General features: G+C 50.5%; 9 protein-coding genes across 9 annotated transcripts; 5 read left to right on the top strand and 4 right to left on the bottom strand.

Annotated features, from left to right (window-relative positions):
• Nucleotides 1–315: 315 nt before the first annotated feature.
• On the top strand, nt 316–858 carry PODANS_7_960 (uncharacterized protein; the record flags this gene model as incomplete). The annotated part of the gene is made up of 1 exon (XM_001905419.1): nt 316–858. A coding segment is annotated over one exon (543 nt), but the record flags the coding sequence as incomplete, so codon positions are not given.
• Nucleotides 859–5,031: 4,173 nt separating this feature from the next.
• Nucleotides 5,032–5,758, top strand: PODANS_7_970 (uncharacterized protein; the record flags this gene model as incomplete). Its single annotated transcript, XM_001905418.1, has 2 exons — nt 5,032–5,237; nt 5,296–5,758. The coding sequence occupies 2 exons, from the start codon at nt 5,032–5,034 to the stop codon at nt 5,756–5,758; spliced, it is 669 nt and encodes a 222-aa protein (XP_001905453.1).
• A 385-nt stretch (nt 5,759–6,143) lies between these two features.
• On the bottom strand, nt 6,144–8,104 carry PODANS_7_980 (uncharacterized protein; the record flags this gene model as incomplete). Its single annotated transcript, XM_001905417.1, has 5 exons — nt 6,144–6,408; nt 6,504–6,599; nt 6,679–7,415; nt 7,524–7,739; nt 7,787–8,104. The coding sequence occupies 5 exons, from the start codon at nt 8,102–8,104 to the stop codon at nt 6,144–6,146; spliced, it is 1,632 nt and encodes a 543-aa protein (XP_001905452.1).
• Nucleotides 8,105–8,743: 639 nt separating this feature from the next.
• PODANS_7_990 (uncharacterized protein) lies at nt 8,744–10,447 on the top strand (the record flags this gene model as incomplete). The annotated part of the gene is made up of 1 exon (XM_001905416.1): nt 8,744–10,447. One exon carries the CDS (start codon nt 8,744–8,746, stop codon nt 10,445–10,447), a length of 1,704 nt encoding a protein of 567 aa, XP_001905451.1.
• Nucleotides 10,448–11,246: 799 nt separating this feature from the next.
• On the top strand, nt 11,247–11,972 carry PODANS_7_1000 (uncharacterized protein; the record flags this gene model as incomplete). Its single annotated transcript, XM_001905415.1, has 2 exons — nt 11,247–11,359; nt 11,420–11,972. Coding segments are annotated over 2 exons (666 nt in total), but the record flags the coding sequence as incomplete, so codon positions are not given.
• Nucleotides 11,973–13,328: 1,356 nt separating this feature from the next.
• Nucleotides 13,329–14,125, bottom strand: PODANS_7_1010 (uncharacterized protein; the record flags this gene model as incomplete). Its single annotated transcript, XM_001905414.1, has 3 exons — nt 13,329–13,393; nt 13,445–13,679; nt 13,739–14,125. Coding segments are annotated over 3 exons (687 nt in total), but the record flags the coding sequence as incomplete, so codon positions are not given.
• A 386-nt stretch (nt 14,126–14,511) lies between these two features.
• Nucleotides 14,512–15,315, top strand: PODANS_7_1020 (uncharacterized protein; the record flags this gene model as incomplete). Its single annotated transcript, XM_001905413.1, has 2 exons — nt 14,512–14,602; nt 14,699–15,315. The coding sequence occupies 2 exons, from the start codon at nt 14,512–14,514 to the stop codon at nt 15,313–15,315; spliced, it is 708 nt and encodes a 235-aa protein (XP_001905448.1).
• Nucleotides 15,316–15,424: 109 nt separating this feature from the next.
• PODANS_7_1030 (uncharacterized protein) lies at nt 15,425–15,986 on the bottom strand (the record flags this gene model as incomplete). The annotated part of the gene is made up of 2 exons (XM_001905412.1): nt 15,425–15,601; nt 15,672–15,986. Coding segments are annotated over 2 exons (492 nt in total), but the record flags the coding sequence as incomplete, so codon positions are not given.
• Nucleotides 15,987–17,074: 1,088 nt separating this feature from the next.
• On the bottom strand, nt 17,075–18,777 carry PODANS_7_1040 (uncharacterized protein; the record flags this gene model as incomplete). Its single annotated transcript, XM_001905411.1, has 3 exons — nt 17,075–18,252; nt 18,338–18,368; nt 18,499–18,777. 3 exons carry the CDS (start codon nt 18,775–18,777, stop codon nt 17,075–17,077), a joined length of 1,488 nt encoding a protein of 495 aa, XP_001905446.1.
• Nucleotides 18,778–20,303: the final 1,526 nt, after the last annotated feature.

Here is a 20,303-nt window from a genome sequence, read left to right as displayed (position 1 = left end):
TAATAACCTTGAAGTAAATAATCAAGAAAATAAACACATTAGGAAATATAAAAAGGTCCCTCGGACGCGTATTCATCTACTACCTAGTGGCCTTTACTCTGTGACCTTAGGCCACTACCAAGAGCCTGCCTATACCCAGTTGGCTAATACTAATCCTTTGATAACCGCGTGGTACTTGATTGCCTGCCTTACTTTTAACCACTAGCTCACGACGTGCAGTTAGATAGCAGTTTGGCCGTGGTGTGGCCGGTTGGTTAAGTAACGTGTGACAGCCTAATAGTTATCTTTTGAGGCTCAATTCACAATATAATATAAGTTGACTTACTTTTATATACCAACTATGTTGTGGCAAGGGCTGTAACATGCTGGCCCGAGGATCTCTCTCTTTCCTTTCAAGTTCCCCAAACACTTCCCAAACCAAGACTTTCGGAAGCCACCCACTCAGACCTCACACAACTCACAATGTCCTCCTGCACCACTTGCAGCAAGTCAGCCTCCGAGGTCCCCCTGAAGCGGTGTGCCAAGTGTACACTCACCGAATATTGTTCCCGCGAGTGCCAAAAACAGGACTGGAAAGCTCACAAAAAGATCTGCGGCAAGCCAGGCCAGCCCGGGGCCGAAGGACGCCCTTTTGCCAACAGCATGCATTCCCAGCCTCACATGGAGGGTAACAACTCCTTCGGCCAACTCAACCAAGGTTCCTGGCTGTATAGCCGCCCGGAAAAAGAAGTCTACAAACTACTCGTCGATGTATACCGCCTCCGCGCTGATGACCAATACAAATTTGAAGGAGACGCCGATGAGGATGGCCTCTACGGTGGCGCCAGGACTCCATCGAACCTTTTCGCCGCTTCCTAAAGGACGTTGAGAGCAAGTCTGAATTGTTGCCGGCGTGATGGAATGAGGAGAAGGCCAAGGCATGCATTGCGTTGGGATCCTCGGGTGGATGGTCCAGCCTGCGTTCGGCCGTCGAGAAATCAGATATTATCGACCATTATGGCGACAGGTTTCTTCCTATGCAGATGCGTATGTTCGGCGAGTCTGTGTACGGGCACGCGCCCGGAGCGGCGAGCGGGGCTGGTGCGAGGATCCAGCAGCTGATGATGGCAGGTGGAAGCATGATGATGTAAGGCTGTATCTTGAACCCCGAGTGGGTTCGAGAGCTACCGGCGCCGACCCTGTGGGGGACTAGGGGTTAAGTTCAACGGTTATAATGTCAAGTCATGGTACTCTTGCCGACATCTTGGTCAGAAATATGTCTTGAGAGAGGCTTGTTCAATGTACGTAATGCGGAAGGGCTATTGCCGGGCTACAGACAGTGCGGTGGATCTGGAAGACGAGAGAAGGTCGCTTGAGGTACGGTGCTTTACCATAGAAAGAAGAGTTAGGCGAAAATATCACGGCGCTCTGGGGACGAAGTAGGATCGCGGTCCCAAACTCCAGCCGAAAGTGACATCGCCAAGCCACCAAAGACATCCAAGCCAGCTACTTGGGACGTTGTAACTCTACACCATTTCATCGTACTCCGATTCGGCTCGATTTCCGTGGCATGTACTCAGATCATGGCCTAATAATGCCGTCTTCCGAGCTCGGCAAGTCCAACGCTGCCCGTGGAGTTACAGGATAGGGAACACTTGCGATCTTCCTGCGTCCATCGACTCAAGATAAATAGGTAGGCACCTTTCCTGTGACCCATCCTGTCCTACAAACCCAGTATCTCCAGATACAGCACAGGTGCAACATCCTACCTTAGTCTACGCCTCGACTATCCGAACATGAAGACCACCACCCTCTACCTTATCCTCACCGCTGTTGCCGGCGTCCTTGCCGCCCCTTATTCCGAGATAGAGGCAGCCCAGCTTGAGACCAGAGCTACCTGCAAAAGCCCAAGTATTTGCTCTGTGTTTTGGTCAGGCAGATGCGAGGCATGGTGTGGAGACAAGCTCTTCTCCCACATGACCGGGGACGGCTGCAAAGGCCTTGGTGCGAAGAAGTGCTGCTGCAGAAAATGAATGCCCAACTATGGTCGATAAGGTATGTCAATCCTCGTGGTGAGCTGCTTCACAAGGACACCACTAATCCCAACCATCAGCAGAAATACTGCTCGTCCCAATCATATAGACACGAGCTCTGCTCAGCGGTGACGCAATGCAACCCATTGAATTGGCGTTAATGTGGGGAGGCTGAATAGGTAGACAGACGGCAATGTAAATAGAACCTCTCGCAGAAAGATGTTTTCGAATTTGGAGTATTGTCTTTATATATGCCAAACATCGCTAGCCTTTCTGCAAACATGTCGTTAATCTAGAGTCGATGCACATCGTAGGCACCCCACAAAAACCGTCAAGCCACAAATCACACCATCACCAGAGATTAGGTCGCCTATTGGCCAGGGTCTGTAATATGAGTAGGGATCTTGTACCACTGTCGAGATGATCAAATTGTACCAGTAGAATCCTGACTACAACCGGATACCTGAGTAGGTTGTTGGGACCTGGTTTTGAGTCAGCATGGGGGATGTACCCATAGCGGTGGTGGCCATTGGAGTGCGACATCGGTAGGAACGTTATATATCAGTCCGGGAGATGGCATGGCAGCCTGTACCGAGACAATGACGTCTGCTCTGTAGTGGAAATTGGTACTTGGTCATCCATGTGCGTGTTTGTGTAGGATTAGCGGCTACTACACACCCACAGTCTATTTGGTATCAGCGCTTTTGAAGGCGTGGGACCAGTGTCTATGTCAGAAAGTCATTTCAAGATTCAAGTGAGTGAATAGGCAGCATGGTGACGAGAATGGCTGTGAAATGGCGTATGTGGCTAGGTGAACAGAGTCTTGTCATCAATGAAGGTGGGAATCCGTGAGTAATTACCGATGCGCTTCAAGTCGATCCAGGGTCATACACGATGAATATATCTAGTAGACTCTGTGTCAGCTTCAAAGGTCAATTGGGGCCTGTCAGCTAGCCACACAGCGTCCATATTGGACTCAATACAGCCACCATTGGAAGTTGGCTAGAACTTTGCATCTGGTGAGACTGGGCCGGTGTGGCACTGTGGCAGCGGCAAAGCTAAGGTAATCCTCTGGCAGTCGTGACTGGAACAGGATCCATGTTACCGGAACATCCGATGCCCTTTCCCAGGAGCGTTCATGAACTCCATCTGCTTTGCAACTTGAACGCAAGGGCTGTCGTCAGTCCCGAGGAATTTCCTTCTTACCCAGACTGTTCAGGTTGATATTCTATCCCTTATCAAAGGGTACAGCGGCATGAAATGGTGCTCTGCAAGTCTGGCAAGTGGATGATACCCGTTGGGTGCCGTGCGTCCTTTCTCGCAGCGTTTCCTAATCACGGCCGAGTCGGATGAGGATCCCATCGAAATCTCTGCTCGATATTGATATCCTGCAGATATAGCTCTGCAGCCAAATATGCAACTGCACTGTGACTACAACCTGAGAAGTCCAACTCTACCACAGGCGGGGTGGTCTGACAATAGAGACTGGGTGTCAAGTCATGTAGTACTCGGTGGAGATCATTTGTTCAGCTTTTGCGTCCAGACCGTTTATTTTGCTTGGCCTACCTCCCCGAGGTGTTATTCAAGAACCGTCACCTTCCCGCTTAGGTTTTTCTTAGTTACTCGGGTAGCATTCATGCCCCTGGCAAGCTGTCGTCTAGGCCATCAGCCTCTTCAGGGGGCGGCAAGACCTGGTAGCACAACCCCACAGAATGGGGAATCAGGGGCCCATTGAGACATGCATGGACGGATATCAGATCGTGTGTAATAAAAAAGAAACGGGTAATAGGTAAAACCCCCGATGGTTTGGCATCGGCCATGTCACGCCTGCACGCGTTGACCGCTGAATGGCGCGGAAAACAATCCCGCAACCGCGGTTCACATATTGCAGCTACAAAGGATGTGTGCATGGGGGAGCCTCACGTCACAATCGATCTGCATCAGGGTCTCATCGCATCCACCTACCGTGACACCGACGCTACTCTCTCTTGTCTATCTTTGGAGGCGAACCCGTTGACCGAAGCAACTTCTAGACACTGTTCAAAGAGTCCTGGCTCCAACAATTTCTGGGCTATGTTGCGCAACAGTGCATGCAGCACGCCCCCTTCTGGCCACGCTTACTTTACTGTTTTTTCCCTGCTGGCGGGACTTGTCCGGTCAAAGAACTTGGGCAAGTGGCTGACTCTCTATTGAATTATATTCCCTGCCGGCGCCCGGCGTGAGTCCATCTTTGCAACTCGGCGTTTGTTGTGGAAAATCGGTGAGCGTAAGAAGCAGAAAAGTACGTACTAACTAGGTACAGGGTGGTAATCCGAGGGCTGGCATATGCAGCTTTCTGCTTTAGACCCTTGCAAGCTCAGGGACCTCGAGGAACGGAACGATCCGCATCCCTTGCCGTTGAAGATCTGGTTTTCCAGGTAGGTAATGACTGAGCGCCAACCTTGAGTGCAATGAAGGATTATACAAAATTATGGGCACACTTCTATCAAGAACCGCAGTCAATCATCTAAGTCGGTAGGTATCTTGCCTAGTTACCTTTATGTCACGATTTTCCCATCAGCATTGGTTACACAACCTCAAAGGTCTTGGCGATATCTTGACGAGACATTGAGGCTATTTCGATTCACGGATCGTACGAAGGATTCAGGGGTCCACTTGCATGTATATCTCTTTTGGGCTGCATGTGATATTGTCTTTTCTGCATGCCAGACATTTTGTCGTTAGCCGGGCGTTCGAGGCTCGTCAAGATGCGATCATGCAGGTGCACTCCGTGTTTACCTTCTTGGGAGAGTACCAATGCAGAGTGGTATCGAGTCAATGGTGTTGGGGACACAGGAGATAGGCCAGACGGGACGCAATCAGTCACAATATATCCACAACCATGAAGAAGCAAAGAGGATGATGCCTCGAAGTCTATAAGTAAGACGACCACCCTCGATGTTGTCATTCTGATCTCTTCCCCCATCATCAGTCACCATCCTCTACAATCTCAACCAAAGATCTTTTCCAACCCATCAAGATGTACTCCGTTCTCGCTCTTGCCGCCCTTGTCCCCGCCGTCGTCGGGCAAACTTCTTACGGCTGCTATACGGAAATTCCCACTCGGGCTTTGACTGGCGCGAGCACCGCGGATTTCGAGGCGATGACCGTGGAGGCTTGCGAGACATACTGCACCGATCCCACCCGTAATTTCACCCTCTGGGGACTAGAATATGGAGGCGAGTGGTAAGTCAAAGAAGCTCTCCCCGTTTCCGTATCATCCGGTATCTAACAAGTCTCACAGCTACTGTGGCAACTCTCTTGACACAGGTTCCTTCCCTACCTTCCCGGAAGATTGCTCCATGCAATGCACTGGAGACGCCGGTCAGACATGCGGAGGTCCAAACCGCATCTCTCTCTGGGGCAGTTCTGAGGAGGCCCCTCCACATACGCCTTATCCTCACCCTGAGGTCTCCGCCCCAGTGTACCAAGGATGCTTTAGTGAGCTCCCCGCCCCCGATCGGGCTCTCGCTGGAGGCTTTGGCTTCTCCCCTGCGGCCATGACAATCGAACGCTGTGCGGATTACTGTCTCAACTCTGGATTTGTCTTCTTTGGACTGCAATACATGGCTGAATGCTTTTGTGGCCATGAGCTAGATGCTTTGAGCGTCCAACTCGAAGACACGGATTGTGATTTGGCCTGTACTGGTGCTCCCACCGAGACTTGCGGTGGTTCAAGCAAACTCAGCGTTTATCAGTGGATTTAAGGCGAGGGATGAATGGAGATGGGTGAAGAGAAACCGGGGTTTGTTTCATGAAGTCTGGCTGTAGTTCCTTGAATTTGACAAGAGTCTACTTGTCGGTTGAGAAGGATAGTGCTTTTGGCCATGAATATACAAGTACCTGAGAATGTTACTACCCCATCAAGGCCCCTCGCGGTGACTGTGTCCTTCTGTGTTGGCCGGCCTCTCGGCGGCACTTAGGTAGGAGTCCTCGTCCTGGTTGATAAGATAATGTAACCAATCTGACCCAATGGAATGATACCAGGATCTAGCAACTCTCTGACCCCGATCGCAGAGTAAGGCCACCCAAATATCTTACCTAGGTACCCAGGCACCTTGATGTGGGATCCCGATAAACTCAAGTCCACGATCACCGTCTTTCCGCCGCCGAAAAAACTCTCAATAATTCATATGCGGATCCAGGTGAGATCTCAGTGCCATCGTAACAAGCGATAGCTCTGAAACCCGGTGTGGTCTCCTTTACCGGGACATGGTTGACAAGGTCAAATGAGAGCTCTGTATGACTGAGCCAGGCCAAGGTGAACCGTCCCTGCCAGACATCCTCAACCCAATGGGGGTCAGTATTCTCCCAATCCAGTGCGCTGGTCATCTGTGCTACTCCACAGAATCGCCGACTGGTGCAGTGTGTGTCAGCTTCATGTCTTTATAAGATACCTTGCCTACCTCCACCAGTAATAGGTAATTTGAATCATGTGAAACGATTACTTACCTACCAATCACGGAGAAGAATAGAACCACATGGCCTTCGGATGTCCGGTATCCTTTGTCAAGGATCTTGTTGACACGCTGACTAGAAGTCCACACGCTCTGAGCAGCGCTTGTCTCAATATCTGTGGCGTTATCGGAGCGTAGAACATAAAACCGAGTCTGAGGTGAAGAAGAACGCCGTTAAATCGTGCCATTGGCTGGCCAATGGACAAGGAGAGAGACAAACCTTCTCGAACTCAATAGTATGGAACTTGGGAGATAGAAGAATAATATCAAGCCAGAGGTACTTGAACTTCGTCAGGAGCGCGTCGCTGTATGTCTTCGATCCTTTGCTCGGCCAAGTTCTACTGCCGATTGTCGCCCACGGATTCTTTGTGGAAGGCTGTAGTGAATCAGATGGAGCGGAGTCCTCGTCTGAGTCTGCTTCCGAGTCCGGGATCTCTCTTACTGGAGAAGGTTCAGTTGCTTCGGTGGCCTGCATTAACCAAGGGTGGGCGAGGGCAGCAGCAGCAGTCGGTCGAAGTATTGGATCCGCTGCAAGAAGGGCCGCGATGAAGTCCTGGCAATCGTCTGTCAAAACCTCACCTTGACCACGGGCAAAGTCAAGAGCCCGTTGTCCAAAGACATATTTGGCGTAATCGCCCGGCAAAGGAAAGATATCGCGCCCAAGCAGCAAGGTCATTGCAATTACACCAACGGCCCAAATATCGACCGACATAGTGTATGCAATCGTGGTATTGTTGATTCCGGTGTTGTTGGCATAGTAACCCAATACCTCGGGTGCCATATATCCCAAGGTCCCGAAGATTCGCATGGTGTGAAAGCGTGTTACACCCTGCATAGCTTGCTTGCTGATTCCAAAGTCGGCGATTTTGACGTGCCAGATCGGTGATGTTGAGGCAATGAGTATATTCTGGGTATGTCGATGTGAGCTAGGTATTTACAGGCAATAACGACTGACTGTATTGGGACACATGTGACATGGTCGAGGACATGAAGAACACGTAGTATCACCACTTACCCCTGGCTTCAAGTCTCGATGCGCAAACCCAGCATCGTGCATGTGTCGCACACCTTGAATCAGCTGCCACACGATCAGGCTCGTGTCAAATTCGGAAAGCGGAGGCGAGGACCTTCTGAATTTCTCTAGGTCACTCGATGGAAGATATTCCATGGCCAGAAACACAGATTCTTGGTTTTCGAACCACCCAAAGGTGCGCACAAAGAAAGGGTCATACTAGCAAGTTGCTGAATGTTAACTTTCATTGGACATTTCCACCACACGTGCTTGCATACCTCTGGCTGTGAGAACTTCACCACTGCTTCCAACTCGGCTCTATAATTCCACTGTCCTTGGTCTGGGTTTTGAGGAACCTTTCTCATCTGTTTCACGGCTCGTACCATTGGACCCTGATATTTCTCTCCACTGGAGTGAACTCGACGTTCCTCTTTTCGCACCACGCCAGATCCTCCATAGCCAATTTCTTCTCTCAGATCCCAGATTTCATTAACAGTTTCAAGATGGTGGACAACAAAATTCGGGAGGTAAAATTCTGTCACCAGCCGAGAGGAATTAACCAACTCGGATATACCTTCAGCCATGGTCACAGCATCCAAACTACCTCATATATGGGTAAGTCAGGCTCTAAGTGATACGACAGTGAGGAACGATGGCAGTATTTAACATCCATATTCATGCCTTGGATTTAAGCGCGTTTTTAGTTTTCAGCGCGCCCCCTGTCTTCAGCGCGCGTCCAGAAACGAGCTATGGCGCTGTGGCTTGCTTGGCCACATGCAAGCGGCGGCCAGGCAGCAGTCAGCCGACCCCTGAATACGTCGTGGACAAAAAAAATGGAATCTGTACTTTGGATGAGGATTTGGAAGATAGTTCACAGACTTTTGAAGGTAGTTAATAAGTCTTTAAAGATACCTACCTACCTAGATACCGTGGCAAGTAATATGCCTGCAAGGGCAGTCCACATACCCTTTCAGCTCCTTTAGAGGTGCTTGATATAGGTATATTACAAGAGCTGTTGAAGACATCCATGGTGTTTCTGGTTAGCATCTTTCGGGATAGCTCCATTGTCTATTATATTGTCTACGACGCCTTTCCCCGAGCTGCGCCACGCCAAAACCAGCCGACACAGACCGCATTTTTTCATCACCACCTTACCATCTGATACAACATACCTTACAACAACCTCACAATCGCGTCACCTGGTCCACAGAACTGCAAGAACCATGTCTGCAGAACTCGCTCTCGCAGTTGTCAGCGTCGTCGACATTTGCATCAAGCTTGCCAACAAGACCCTGCGCATCTGCCAAGCTTTCAGGACTGCGAAGAAAGATCTCTGTGATAAGGTGCTTTTACTCGAAACGATTTGGACGAAACTAGAGATACAGCTCGTTTTCCTCCGCGGGATCAAAGATCATCTGACTGAAGAACTTGCACAATGTCATTTTGATCTTCTCCAAAGACTACGCGGAACTCTGCTACAGGCGGTATCTCAGCTCGAAGCAGCGGCTTCATCGATAGTCGCCTCCACCAGTACTGGACAGGGACATGTGCTGACCAGAATGCTTCAGCTTGACAGGTGGAGATATGCTGTGGCCAAAAAAGGGTTGGACGCGTTGATGACGGAGTTACAGTGCTGGCAAAGTCTGTTCGATCCATCGTGGTATACGATTATGCTCATCGGCGGCAAGGTCTTGGACCCGGCACTGCAGCAGTTAGGACAAGATAGATCCCGACAGCTACCACACAACCAATCTCCCGCAAGCCCTCTGGATCACATGTTTGCGTTAAGAAAGGCCATCGATTACACGATCAACACCGATATCAGAAGTGCGAATAGCATCGTCATGGATGAGACAGGATGGGACTTTACCACAGCAACCAGCGTTCCTTTTTCAAGCGTCAACGTTGTGGCCCGACCGAAATCTCAAAGTCTGTATGTCATGGAAGGCATTGGTACTGCCCCAAATACCAACACAAACACTACATCGGACGCCTATCAACTATGCAGGAGACTCCAGAGCGTTGACCCAAGCATATTTGGCCTTCTACGCTGCAAGGGTCTCCTCGAGATCATTGACGACAACAAGACCTTTCCCCTCGGTCCCCAGATTGTGTATCATACCCCGGCCCAGGCAGACCCTCTCAAGCCGCCTACCACCCTTCGCAGCCTCTTACTTGAGCAAAGACCTGTTTGTCTCAGTTCGGTCATCGCACTGGCAAAACAGCTTGTTCGTTCTGTCAGCTTCGTGCACACCTGCGACTTGGTACACAAGAATATTCGTCCGGACAATATTCTGCTGTTCCCAACAGCTCTTGCTGCTCTGCGACCTCTGGAACTGGGCCAGGCTTTTCTTGTCGGCTTCTCGCAATTTCGAAGCATCAACATGGAGACGAACCGCCTCGGTGACACAGCCTGGTATCGGAACCTTTACCGGCATCCAGCACGACAGGGACTTTGCATTTTGGAGAGATATGTTATGCAGCACGATATATATAGCCTGGGTGTGTGCCTCCTTGAGATTGGATTATGGCGGTCTTTGGTCTGGTACCCGTCCACCAGTAGCTCGACCTCGTCAACCTATCATCACCCCAATCACACTAACTCGTCATCATCGATCCCAACTCCTGTTCCTGGATATTCACTGCAGCTGAGAAAGCATCTGAGCGATCGGGACTTTGAACATGCCCATTTACCAGGATCCACGTCATGGATCAAAGAGGATCTTGTCTTGCTGACAAAACAGACCCTCCCGCAGCGCATGGGGCGGTTGTATACAGAGATCGTGGTGGATTGTCTTACCTGTTTGGATGATGGGAATAATGAGTTCGGCAGCTCGGACGTCACACATAACAAACAGGATCTGATCGTGGTCGGGATAAAGTTCGTTGAGAGGATTCTAGGGAAGATCGAGGGAATCACGCTGTAGATATACACGCCATGGACAAAATAGTCAATTCTATGGGGTAGTTGAATAGGTGATACAATCAGCCTCCACTAGGTTCTCTAGGTGGACAATAGACTAGTTACCTGCTATAGCTTGAGGTCAGGTATATTAACTAGGTAGGTAGGTAGGTATCTTGTGCCACGTTAGCCACCTACTTACCTAGGTACCTATCCTTGAAGAATCTTTGGCTTATATTGGGGGCGTGGTACAGACAGTTTTGCAATGCATACATTCTCGTCCATGACGTGTGGCAAGGGGTGCGACGGTTCCTTGCCCTTTGTAAAGGTGTGGTACTTGGGGCGTGGACTCCGCCTGCCAGCTACCTCGTTTGTGCATACACTACTATAATAAGCTCATGTCAGTCAGAACGATCGGTTGATTCCTGCGCCTCACTCAGTGCATGATCATCTGTCATTGGTAGACATCGTCCATTTACTTGAAGCCGGAGCATGTCAGTCTTCCCATTGAGGGCAGCAAATTGATTTTAACCGGTCTTAGACACTATATTTCCCTTGGCACCCAATCAACAGTTCTTGGAATGGGATGCTTCTGAGGTAAGCGCTAAAGTCACATTCTCTTCTTCCTTAAAGAGAAGCTACTTTCCTGTCGCATTTGTGCTTGATGTTGACCTTGATCTCCGTGTCGACAACCGTTCTATCTGACACTGTCCAGGTCAGTTCACAGGGAGCCCAAAATGGTCAAACCTCATACACTCGCCATAGGGGCATTCGCACTTTTTGGCAGTGTCAAAGCCGTTACTGTCGGCTCAACCAAGCATGACCCAAAGCCCGGCCCAGCATGTCTCTCTCCAAAAGCCGTCCAGAGCGCAAGCTTGTATACCGGACTGGAGGAAGGAACAACGGGAATTCGACCAGGCTTGTCAAAATCGGACACGTAAGACGACACTCCCGGTCCGATGTTTACTCTTGATGCAAGGCTAACGGATCCCTGCAGAAATCCGAGCAACTTTATCAACTTCTGCGTTGGTCAAACTCTCACCAATGGCCGTCAGAATTCGGCTGGATCCTGCAATGGCATACCCATGGGGAAGATACCGGCCTCGTCCAACATGATCACGTCCATCATCACCCATCCGCAACCGGGTGACATTATCCCTGCGCAAAAGACGTTCAATGTAACGATCCAAACCCGCCATTTGAGGGCTGGATTTCTCGTGAATCCCAGCGTTGCATATTACACTGCCCCTCAAGACCTCGATGAGAACGGCGATATCATTGGGCACTGTCACATCACCATTCAGAACATTGGAAGTCTCCGTTCTGTCAACCCTCCCGACCCGACTAAATTTGCCTACTTTAAGGGTGTGGATGATGAAGGCAATGGGAAGGGCGGTTTGCAGGCTGAGGTAACGGGTGGTTTGCTGGAGGGCGTGTACCGCGTATGCACCATCATATCTGCTAGGAACCATCAGCCAGTGGTCATGCCTATTGCGCAGCGGGGATCGCAGGATGACTGCACCAAGTTTGTTGTTCAGAAGGCCGAATAGGCTAGACGAAACGAATGGGAGAGGGATCTGGTACTTTCTCAACCTGAGAACCTACTAGACAGACACGTCACGGTGACATAATAGACACTATCACTTTGAGATGAGGGCCATTGAAGATCACCAGTAAGCCTTGAAAGATAGTTGATACGCATTAGAAGATACTCGATACATCGATAAAGAAAGTCAAAAGGTCTTTAAAAGTACTTAAAGAGGTATCAATGATAGTCGAGGACGGGTCTGTTATCTTTTCCTGCCTTGATTTCACCCTACGGAGAAATCCCCATCATTCTGTCCACAGCGTGAGAGAATCTTGACGTTGAAAACCGAGAGTTTGAGGAGAATCCCAGTTCAACCTTCTATCTGGTGTTTCTTTGTTGACCATGTCGAACATTGTTTGAACAGTGTCGAAAGGGAAGGAACAAAGACACCCAAACTGGTCTGTTCTGTTCGAAATCAATCTAGAAATACAATGGCATTGTCCTACAACAAGGCATCGCGCCCTTGGAGCTATTAAAACCGCGCCTTAGCTCTGAATTGTATCAGCGTGAACATCTGCCTCATCATCTTTCCACTCTAACACTAGATATACCTATACAGGAAACCTTCAACAAAAAGCTCACCAAAGATGTCTCCTTACCCTAACACCAAAGTCCCGGCTTACTGGCAGCTCTTGATGAGCGAGCTCAACATCTCCAATCCAGCCGCAGCAGCCCTTGCCGTCTCCTGCTTTGCTGACTACGCCTCCGAGCTTCTCGCTCACCAAGCCCCCAACCTACTTGACCCGCATTTCCCTGACATTCAGCTTAGGATTAACCTGGCGCTTAGCAATGGAGGTGTGGGTTTCTCTTGGACCGACTTGGGCCGGCCCCTAAATCCAGCAGATTACGCTGCCATCTTCGTGATTAGAGTTGTGCAACATGCTGCTGGGACTTGTGCTTTCCAGAGCCCCCAAGAGCTCTTGAATGATGAGTTCATCTTGAAAGAGGCGCATGTCATCCTATGTAAGTTGCAGAGTATCTGGAGAGGCAGCGATTCCTGGGTGGAGGGTAATAGACTGGAGCCGCTCAGGGCGGCGCTGCTTAAAGCCATGGAAAGCTTGAGGTAGTGGGCACACATCTGTGTTGAGATGGTATGTAGGTACCTAGGTAAGTCAAAAAGTATTATGTAAATCAAGAAATGTTGAACCTCCCCTTATATCCAAACTTTGTGCTATATTTGTGCTTATATCATGTATAACTGCTTGTCAAGAGCATCATCTGGCTCATGATCAAACACCAGCAGCTGCAATCTTGGGCTCCCCTCCCTTTGATGAAACTTCCTTGTCACCTTGAGGGCGAGACTTTACTGTTGTGCTTTTTAACCGAGTACAAACAATGCAGCACCCAACACAGGCCCCAAAGCAAGACAGAATGTGCAGAATGCTATATTGCTTGTCAGTGATTGCATCAAAAAGAATCGACAAGGAATCATACCCAACAGCCAGAGACAGTGCGCAACAGCCGTTCTCTCCGCCTGGTAGCCCACTCTGTCGTAATAATCACTTCCTCCGTAACCATATCCTGCTAATGCGACACTGAAGAAGGCAACAATACCAAGAATACCGGGTATCAAGTCCAAAAAGCCAGCAATCCCAGCCCCGCTGGCGTCATATCTATCGATGAAACAAGCAATGACACATGAGAGGTTGACGGCGACACCCACTGCAAACTTGTTTGCCTGACGCGTTAGCACTGAGACCTTATCATCTCCTTAAGGTCGCCACCTACAGCTGCAAAACTTGTACCAAAGTCCTTCACACCGCCCTCGAAAGGTGAGTCGGGTCGATTGACAAGCTCATGTGCGTAGGCGGTGTACCCTATGGCTGCGAGCTCGAGGACCAACAATATTCCTCGGGAGAAGAGACTCCAGATGCGGTGATAGGGAGCGCGATCCGGATTTGTGGCTCTGTTTTCTTTTCTGATCTGTGCAGAGGTGCGCGGTTCGGTGAAAACGTCTGTTTTCGCGACCGCCGCCGATAGTGCTGTTTCGGGGGGTGTCTCGACCGTTGCTGGTGATGGCTCTGTCATGGCGGCGCGTGTATGTGATGAAGTTTGTTGTAAAGTGACATTGATGGAATGGATATGGACTGCAACTGTCTGGGCGAGCAATTGGCATTAAGTTGAGTTGTACTCTCATGCGACGAGGTGTGGCGAAGCTACAGAATACGAACTCGGTATCTATATAGCAGGGTATCATCGCTTGTTTAATAGGGCGGATGGTTGGTTTGTAGGATTTGAGATGTCACCCAACGCGGCTGGTAATAATAGTCGGCGGACACCGAGAAAGAAAAGACCTGAGAGATGAAAGAAGGAACTTAAGGCAAGTAACCCCTTACTTAATATGTCGACATTTTGAACCTGCCCGTCTTTAAGAAATGGTGTTGTCATCATGTCTGCCTCAGGGATGTCTACCAGGACCCTAACCCTACAAATGCCGACCCCCGCGAACCGCACAAAACTGTGATGGGTGACGACATCAGGTGACTACGCGTCACGTCCAGATGGATCTGTTTCACGAGTTGCTTGTCGGGAGCGCGTCATTGGAGGCGCCACCATGCCCTGGTTGGCGTTGCTGCCTGAGGACTTGGAGGGGTAATCGCAAGCCACAAGACGGGAGGAAGTCGCTCCGGCTTCTTTGTCCATGATGCTTAATATGTGCCATCTTGCCCGACCTGTTGTTTGCCCAAGGATGGTCTCTCCTTCCTTCTTGGCCGCCTACCCGGACCTCTAGGCTCGAGCCGTTCAACAAGCCTCTCCATCTCTTCCATACCTCGTTACTTGTCTGCAGAATGTCGCTTACCACTCACGCCGGCAACCTCACCCTCACCACTGTCCTCTGGTTCGACACTCAAGCTGAAGAAGCAGCCAAATTCTACACGTCCGTGTTTCCCAACTCCAAGATCCTGCGCAGCCAGCGCTATTCAGAGGCCGGCCAGGAAGTTCATGGACAGGAACCCGGTTCCATCCTCTTTGTCGAGTTTGACCTTGACGGTCACCGCTTCTCAGGTCTGAATGGCGGGCCTCACGTCACCTTCAATCACGCCGTGTCCTTCATGATTGACTGTGCCGATCAGAAAGAAGTCGACTATTACTGGGGGAAGTTGAGCGAGGGGGGAGATGTCACAAAGCAAGAGTGCGGGTGGCTGGCTGACAAGTTTGGCGTGTCGTGGCAGGTTGTGCCCAAGAGGCTCAAGGAGATGCTAGTCAGCGAGGATGTGGCGGCAGCTGGACGAGCATCAGTGGCTATGATGGGGATGAAGAAGCTCGATATTGAGGGACTGGAAAAGGCGTTCAAGGGCGAATAGTCAGTGGGCGGTCCTGTCACGAGCCTTTTTGACATGTGGTAGCGATTGCGTTCGTCCGGACTGAACGTGGTCTATCTCTAATTACACTCAACAACACCACACAACCTCTTCAGAGTGCCTTCCAGCCTAGCCACACCGCTTTTCCTCCCTCGTTTCCTGTCGAAAAGTGAATTTCGACTGCCTCATCTTTCGCATCGGGCGGGCTGTTCCCGGAACCTTCCATCAGTCCATAGGCCCCATACCGCACGACTTCTCTTCCACTAACTGGCCCTTCAGTACCCCATGTCTGTTGGTTATATTGTTAGCTTTCTTGCTCCTTCCAGGTCGCCAGCCACCAAGAGGCAGCGGTCACGTACGCCAAAGATCCCACTCTGGATTCCACACTTGAATGTGACCCCATCAATGCCGCAGCTACCTCCCCCCATTGATGAGAGACGGAATTCATTGTTACTTCCCACGCGCTGAGCGTTGAACTCGCCACAAAGCGACTCAACCGTGGTCCATTTTCCTTTTGAGGTCAAACAGCCAAGATCTTGATTATTTTCGTGGACATCGAGTGTGCGAATTTGGCCAGGCCCGCTGAAGTCTTCAGCTAGTGCCCAGGAAAATACGATAGAGGCCAGAAGAGGTGTAAAAATGGTGAGATTCATTTTGGCTTGCGGTTCTTGTCTTCATTTGAATGAGTTATATGTAGCTCAGGACAGGAGTTGGCTGGAATGTTCATCGCCATAAATAGGTAGCTAGGACATTCCCACTCTTCTTCAGCCCCCAATCTTCACATCGCATTTCCCTGTTATCCGCCTGTCTGCTACATGTTGAGGTCCGTCGAAAGAATCCCGTCATAGCAAAAGACAGGAAGCAGAACGGAGGGCCGTTGATCGCCCCGAATCATTACCCTCCGTGACACTCTAACGTCACCCACGATGCAGCTTTCCGGTCCCCGTCTTCAGCCCCCATCCAGGAAACATCATCGGCCGGCACCTGACCCGTGTGGCTGCCAGTTTCGGTAGCTATCCGTGCCTCTCCCATCTTGGCGGCACAGGAGGTCAACCAATGGCTGTTGTTGGCTACCCATCCCGGAGGTCCGGCAGTCGGTTTTTGCTGCCCTGGAATGGCATCTGTCAGAACCCCCCCAGAAAAAGAAAAACATGAAATCGACGGGGCGGACCAACGGGATTTTCACATGTAAGGTCTATTGGCCACCTACATGCTATCTCGGTCTTGTGGAAATCTAGTTGTTTCCTGGATTTTTTAGGCGTTCAGCATCTGGTTATTGGCTTGGCTATGCCAAAATACAAGAGAGGACCAAATACCAGTGGTGTTTTGAGCTTGGTCGAGATGTATTCAACTTCTTAACTTGCTGGTTAGATCATCTTACCACTGTTGAATATGCGATGAAATGTAGAGAGGTCTGTGGCCTGAGAAGACTGCGGCTGATTTGATTCCTTTACCGATTTCTGTATTGTACAGGTTGTATGCTGTCACTTTAGGGCGAAAGCACTGTAAGTCTCACGTATTAAGGGGCTTTCATTTCAGGTAAATCTCACATCCCGCGGTTCAACGAACTGACCAAGCAGCATCATCATCTGCTTCCATTGATACCAACGCCCTTTCATTCCATTCCTTGACACCTGCTCCACCGATTATCTCGCCTCCTGCCTAGCAATACAAATTCCAAGAACTCCCCTTTCAGATTTGTGACTCCTGATAACACAATGACAAATAATGCCCCTATCCCACTCTTCATCCCCCCCCTTTTCTAGTTGCCCAAAACTCTCTTGCGAAGTCGAAAGGATACCACCCCAACAAGCAAACCACCCAAGATCCACATCAACCCTTTTCCCCTAGCCAGATAGTTCCATCCTTGCTGGGATGCTGACTGGCTGTCAGAACCACGAGAGCGGTGGTCCTTAAACCAGGGATGTGCCAGCATGGTTTTGGTAGTCGCACGCTCAGTTGGTTCCCATTTGAAGATGGATAGCAACAGGTCCGACAGAGCCTCGCCATCCTCGCGATCATGTAGTAGGCTTGGGCGCCAGATCGTTTCACCTCCAGTCCCCGCCGCCTTGATGTACTTGGGAAGACGTCCTGTTTTCCTCCAGATCTCGTCCTGTTTGGCGAGCTCCTCATACTCCTCCGATGTCCAGGGAAGCACATATTTGACAAAAATTCTGTTTCTGATCACGTCGGGATCGCCATGGTATGTGGAGGCGTGAGATTCCCGACGATTGAAAGTCGCGTATTTGGACGGGTCATTCATCTGTCGCTCGCTCAGTTCTCTGCCGGCGCTAACACAGCTGGTGAGCAGGGGACGATAGCGCAGTGGCATTGGTCCCATAAGCCTTTCCACGTCCTCTACGACAAGCCATGGTGTGGACTCCGAGTCTTCATCGCCGAATGGGTAACTTCCCGCCACGGTCCAAAGAATAGTGCAGGCGAGTGACCAAATGTCTGCCGGCCAACCTAATCGCCCGTTGGTAAAAATCCCTTCGGGGGAGGACAGCTCGAATGGGGTGGCGCAGATGGTGGGTGGATTGTCGAGGAAGTAGGCCATGCCAAAGTCAATAACCGCGATATTGTAAGAACAGGCGCCGGAAGAAAGGTCGAAGTTGGCCGTTTGGATGAGATAAGGAGAGACGTTCGGTTCGATTTCAAAGTCCCGTTCCCCCTCCTCGTCAACTGCGTGGACTCGGACTATTTTCGGTTTGCCGTAGAGCTTGATCATCTTCTCCTCTGGCCATTCGTCGACTCCAGGAAGCAAGCAAAACATGCCGTTTGCGGGTCGAAAGTCGCCATGATAGATGCCGTGCTGATGAAGAAAGGCCATGGAATGAACCATCTGATAGGCGATGGCTTTCAGGAAGGACTGACAGGGCGAGTACAGGTCGTGGACGTGTTCAATGGTGGGACTATAAAAGGCGAAACGTGGCAGAGATGCTTGCCATTCGGACCATTGATCCGGAAGTACTCAAGTGGGATGCCGATGTGATGTTTTCTAAGGGCTGGGTCGTCTGGCTGGTACCATTTGGCAAGGTGCTTAGAGATGACCATGTCTGCCATTGCAGTGGTTCGGTGATCTGGAAGCTCGTGGGGGTCGATGTCGGCTGTCGGACGCGAGACCTTCGCAGAAAAGATTTTGACGGCCCTTCATTTGGCCGTGGCCCTGTCTCTGCAAAGCCAAACCGTGCCGTGTGCGCCGGCTCCTAGTTTGTTGATGGCCCGGAATCGACTGCTCTTGCCCAGAAAATCACCCAGAAGGACGGGATGGAAGCCGCTGGGATAGTAATCGTTGGGATCTTCGACACCGCCACGATGTTCAGCCTCGTAGTATTTCTCATTCTCCAGAGGAGGGGGAGCCTGAGCTTCGGCATCTTTAAATGAAGCGGTTTCGCTGGGAGAGATTGAGTTTGTGTGGTCGCTGTCTGACCAAGTCGCGTCCTGATTTCTGCCGGTGATCTCCATCTTGTGATGCGACTGATCGCTGGTGGTGATGTTGCAAATGGGCGCGGGGCGAGAGAGGTTTGGATCACAACGAGCTTTGCAGAATGAGCTCGTCTCTTTTGACTGGTTTGAGAGGAGGCGAAGCGATGGTGATGAGGAGTTGCGAAAGCTGGTGTTGTGGTGCAGGAAGAAGAATTGGTGCGACAGGGCGAGCTTGAAAGTGTGGGTCAAAAGGAGCCAAGCTTTTGTGGACTCCTTTATTTTTTTGATATCAACATTAGCTTTAACGACCTACTTATTCACCTACACCTGCCAATTCACTTGCTGACAGAACCCAACCACCCAAAGCCCTCTAATAAGTTGCTTCTGCCAGAGCAAAATTTGGCAGCGACGCACTATTCACTTCCACCCATCTCTCTCCAGCCCCCCTGTGACCAACAAGTCGCTCTTCTAAACCCACATCTGGTTGCTCTGCTATTATTATTCACCTGAAAACTCACAAAGAGTGAACAGATAAAGTGGGTGCCCCACAGTGGGAGCATCGTCAGCGAGAAGAGTCTGCCAATTTTAAGTTATTTAAACCACCACAGACCACTCTGAACTCTCTCCCTCCCACTGTCTCTCGCAAGCATCAGCAACTCAGGTCTCTCTTCTAGAGTTTCGTTACACTTACCAAGCTCACATATTGACTATTTGAGTTACTTTCAACTCGAACCCCAAGCGTCGACAGTTATTTTCAGTCTTGCCCCAATCCTTCCTGACCTACGATCAGCAAACCTTGAGCCCACAATCAGCAACAAGTTGACAAGTTTGGAGTCTTCGGGCACGCTCTAAAGTCGCTAGACATCCGCTTCACTCCCACCAATATCACGTCCATCGTTGACGTCGATTTATATTCAATCTCGAGCTTCAAAGGTAGGTCTGATCTCTGTATGCGAAGCAGTTGTCAACTGGTTACTGACTGACGACAAGTCTAACAGCCCAGGAGCCCAGCTGTCACAATGCCCATCAGCATTCAACCACAGTGCGGGCAGAAGAAGACCGGGCCAAGTCGGCCAGGCAAGGGGGACCCCGACCCGGAGATCGGCCTATGTGGAGGGGATCTCTATCAGCGGTCCTGGTATCACTCCCCAGAAGCAGGGTGCTGGAGATCCGGCAGCAAGCAATCAAGCACCGCGAAAAGCTCAGACTACTACCAAGACGACCGGGGCCGGGACGTCACACTGCCTGCAACTTGACGACCCGAACGCAGCGGAACCCACAACAGCTGCGGAAACTGAAGCGGCCGGTGGCCGCCGAGTACTGGCTTGTGGGCAACTGCTCACAGAAGATACCGATGGATCACCCAAGCCGCCTCAAGCCGAACCCCGGCAGGAAAATTGGTGGTTTGACTATGTCTTTACTTTCGTGTTCCAGCATGGAGATAACTAACATATCTGTTCCCTCTAGATTCGAGTATGAAGCCCGCGGCCGCGCCGCCTCCCATTACAGGGGGCTAGTCGGCTGGGGGAAAGCGGTATGCAGGCGGTCTTGTTCTTCCCCTCTCC

This window comes from Podospora anserina, chromosome 7 (genome assembly GCF_000226545.1).
Source record: "Podospora anserina S mat+ genomic DNA chromosome 7, supercontig 3".
NCBI lineage: Eukaryota > Fungi > Ascomycota > Sordariomycetes > Sordariales > Podosporaceae > Podospora > Podospora anserina.
This window is presented reverse-complemented; position numbering and strand designations above follow the sequence as displayed.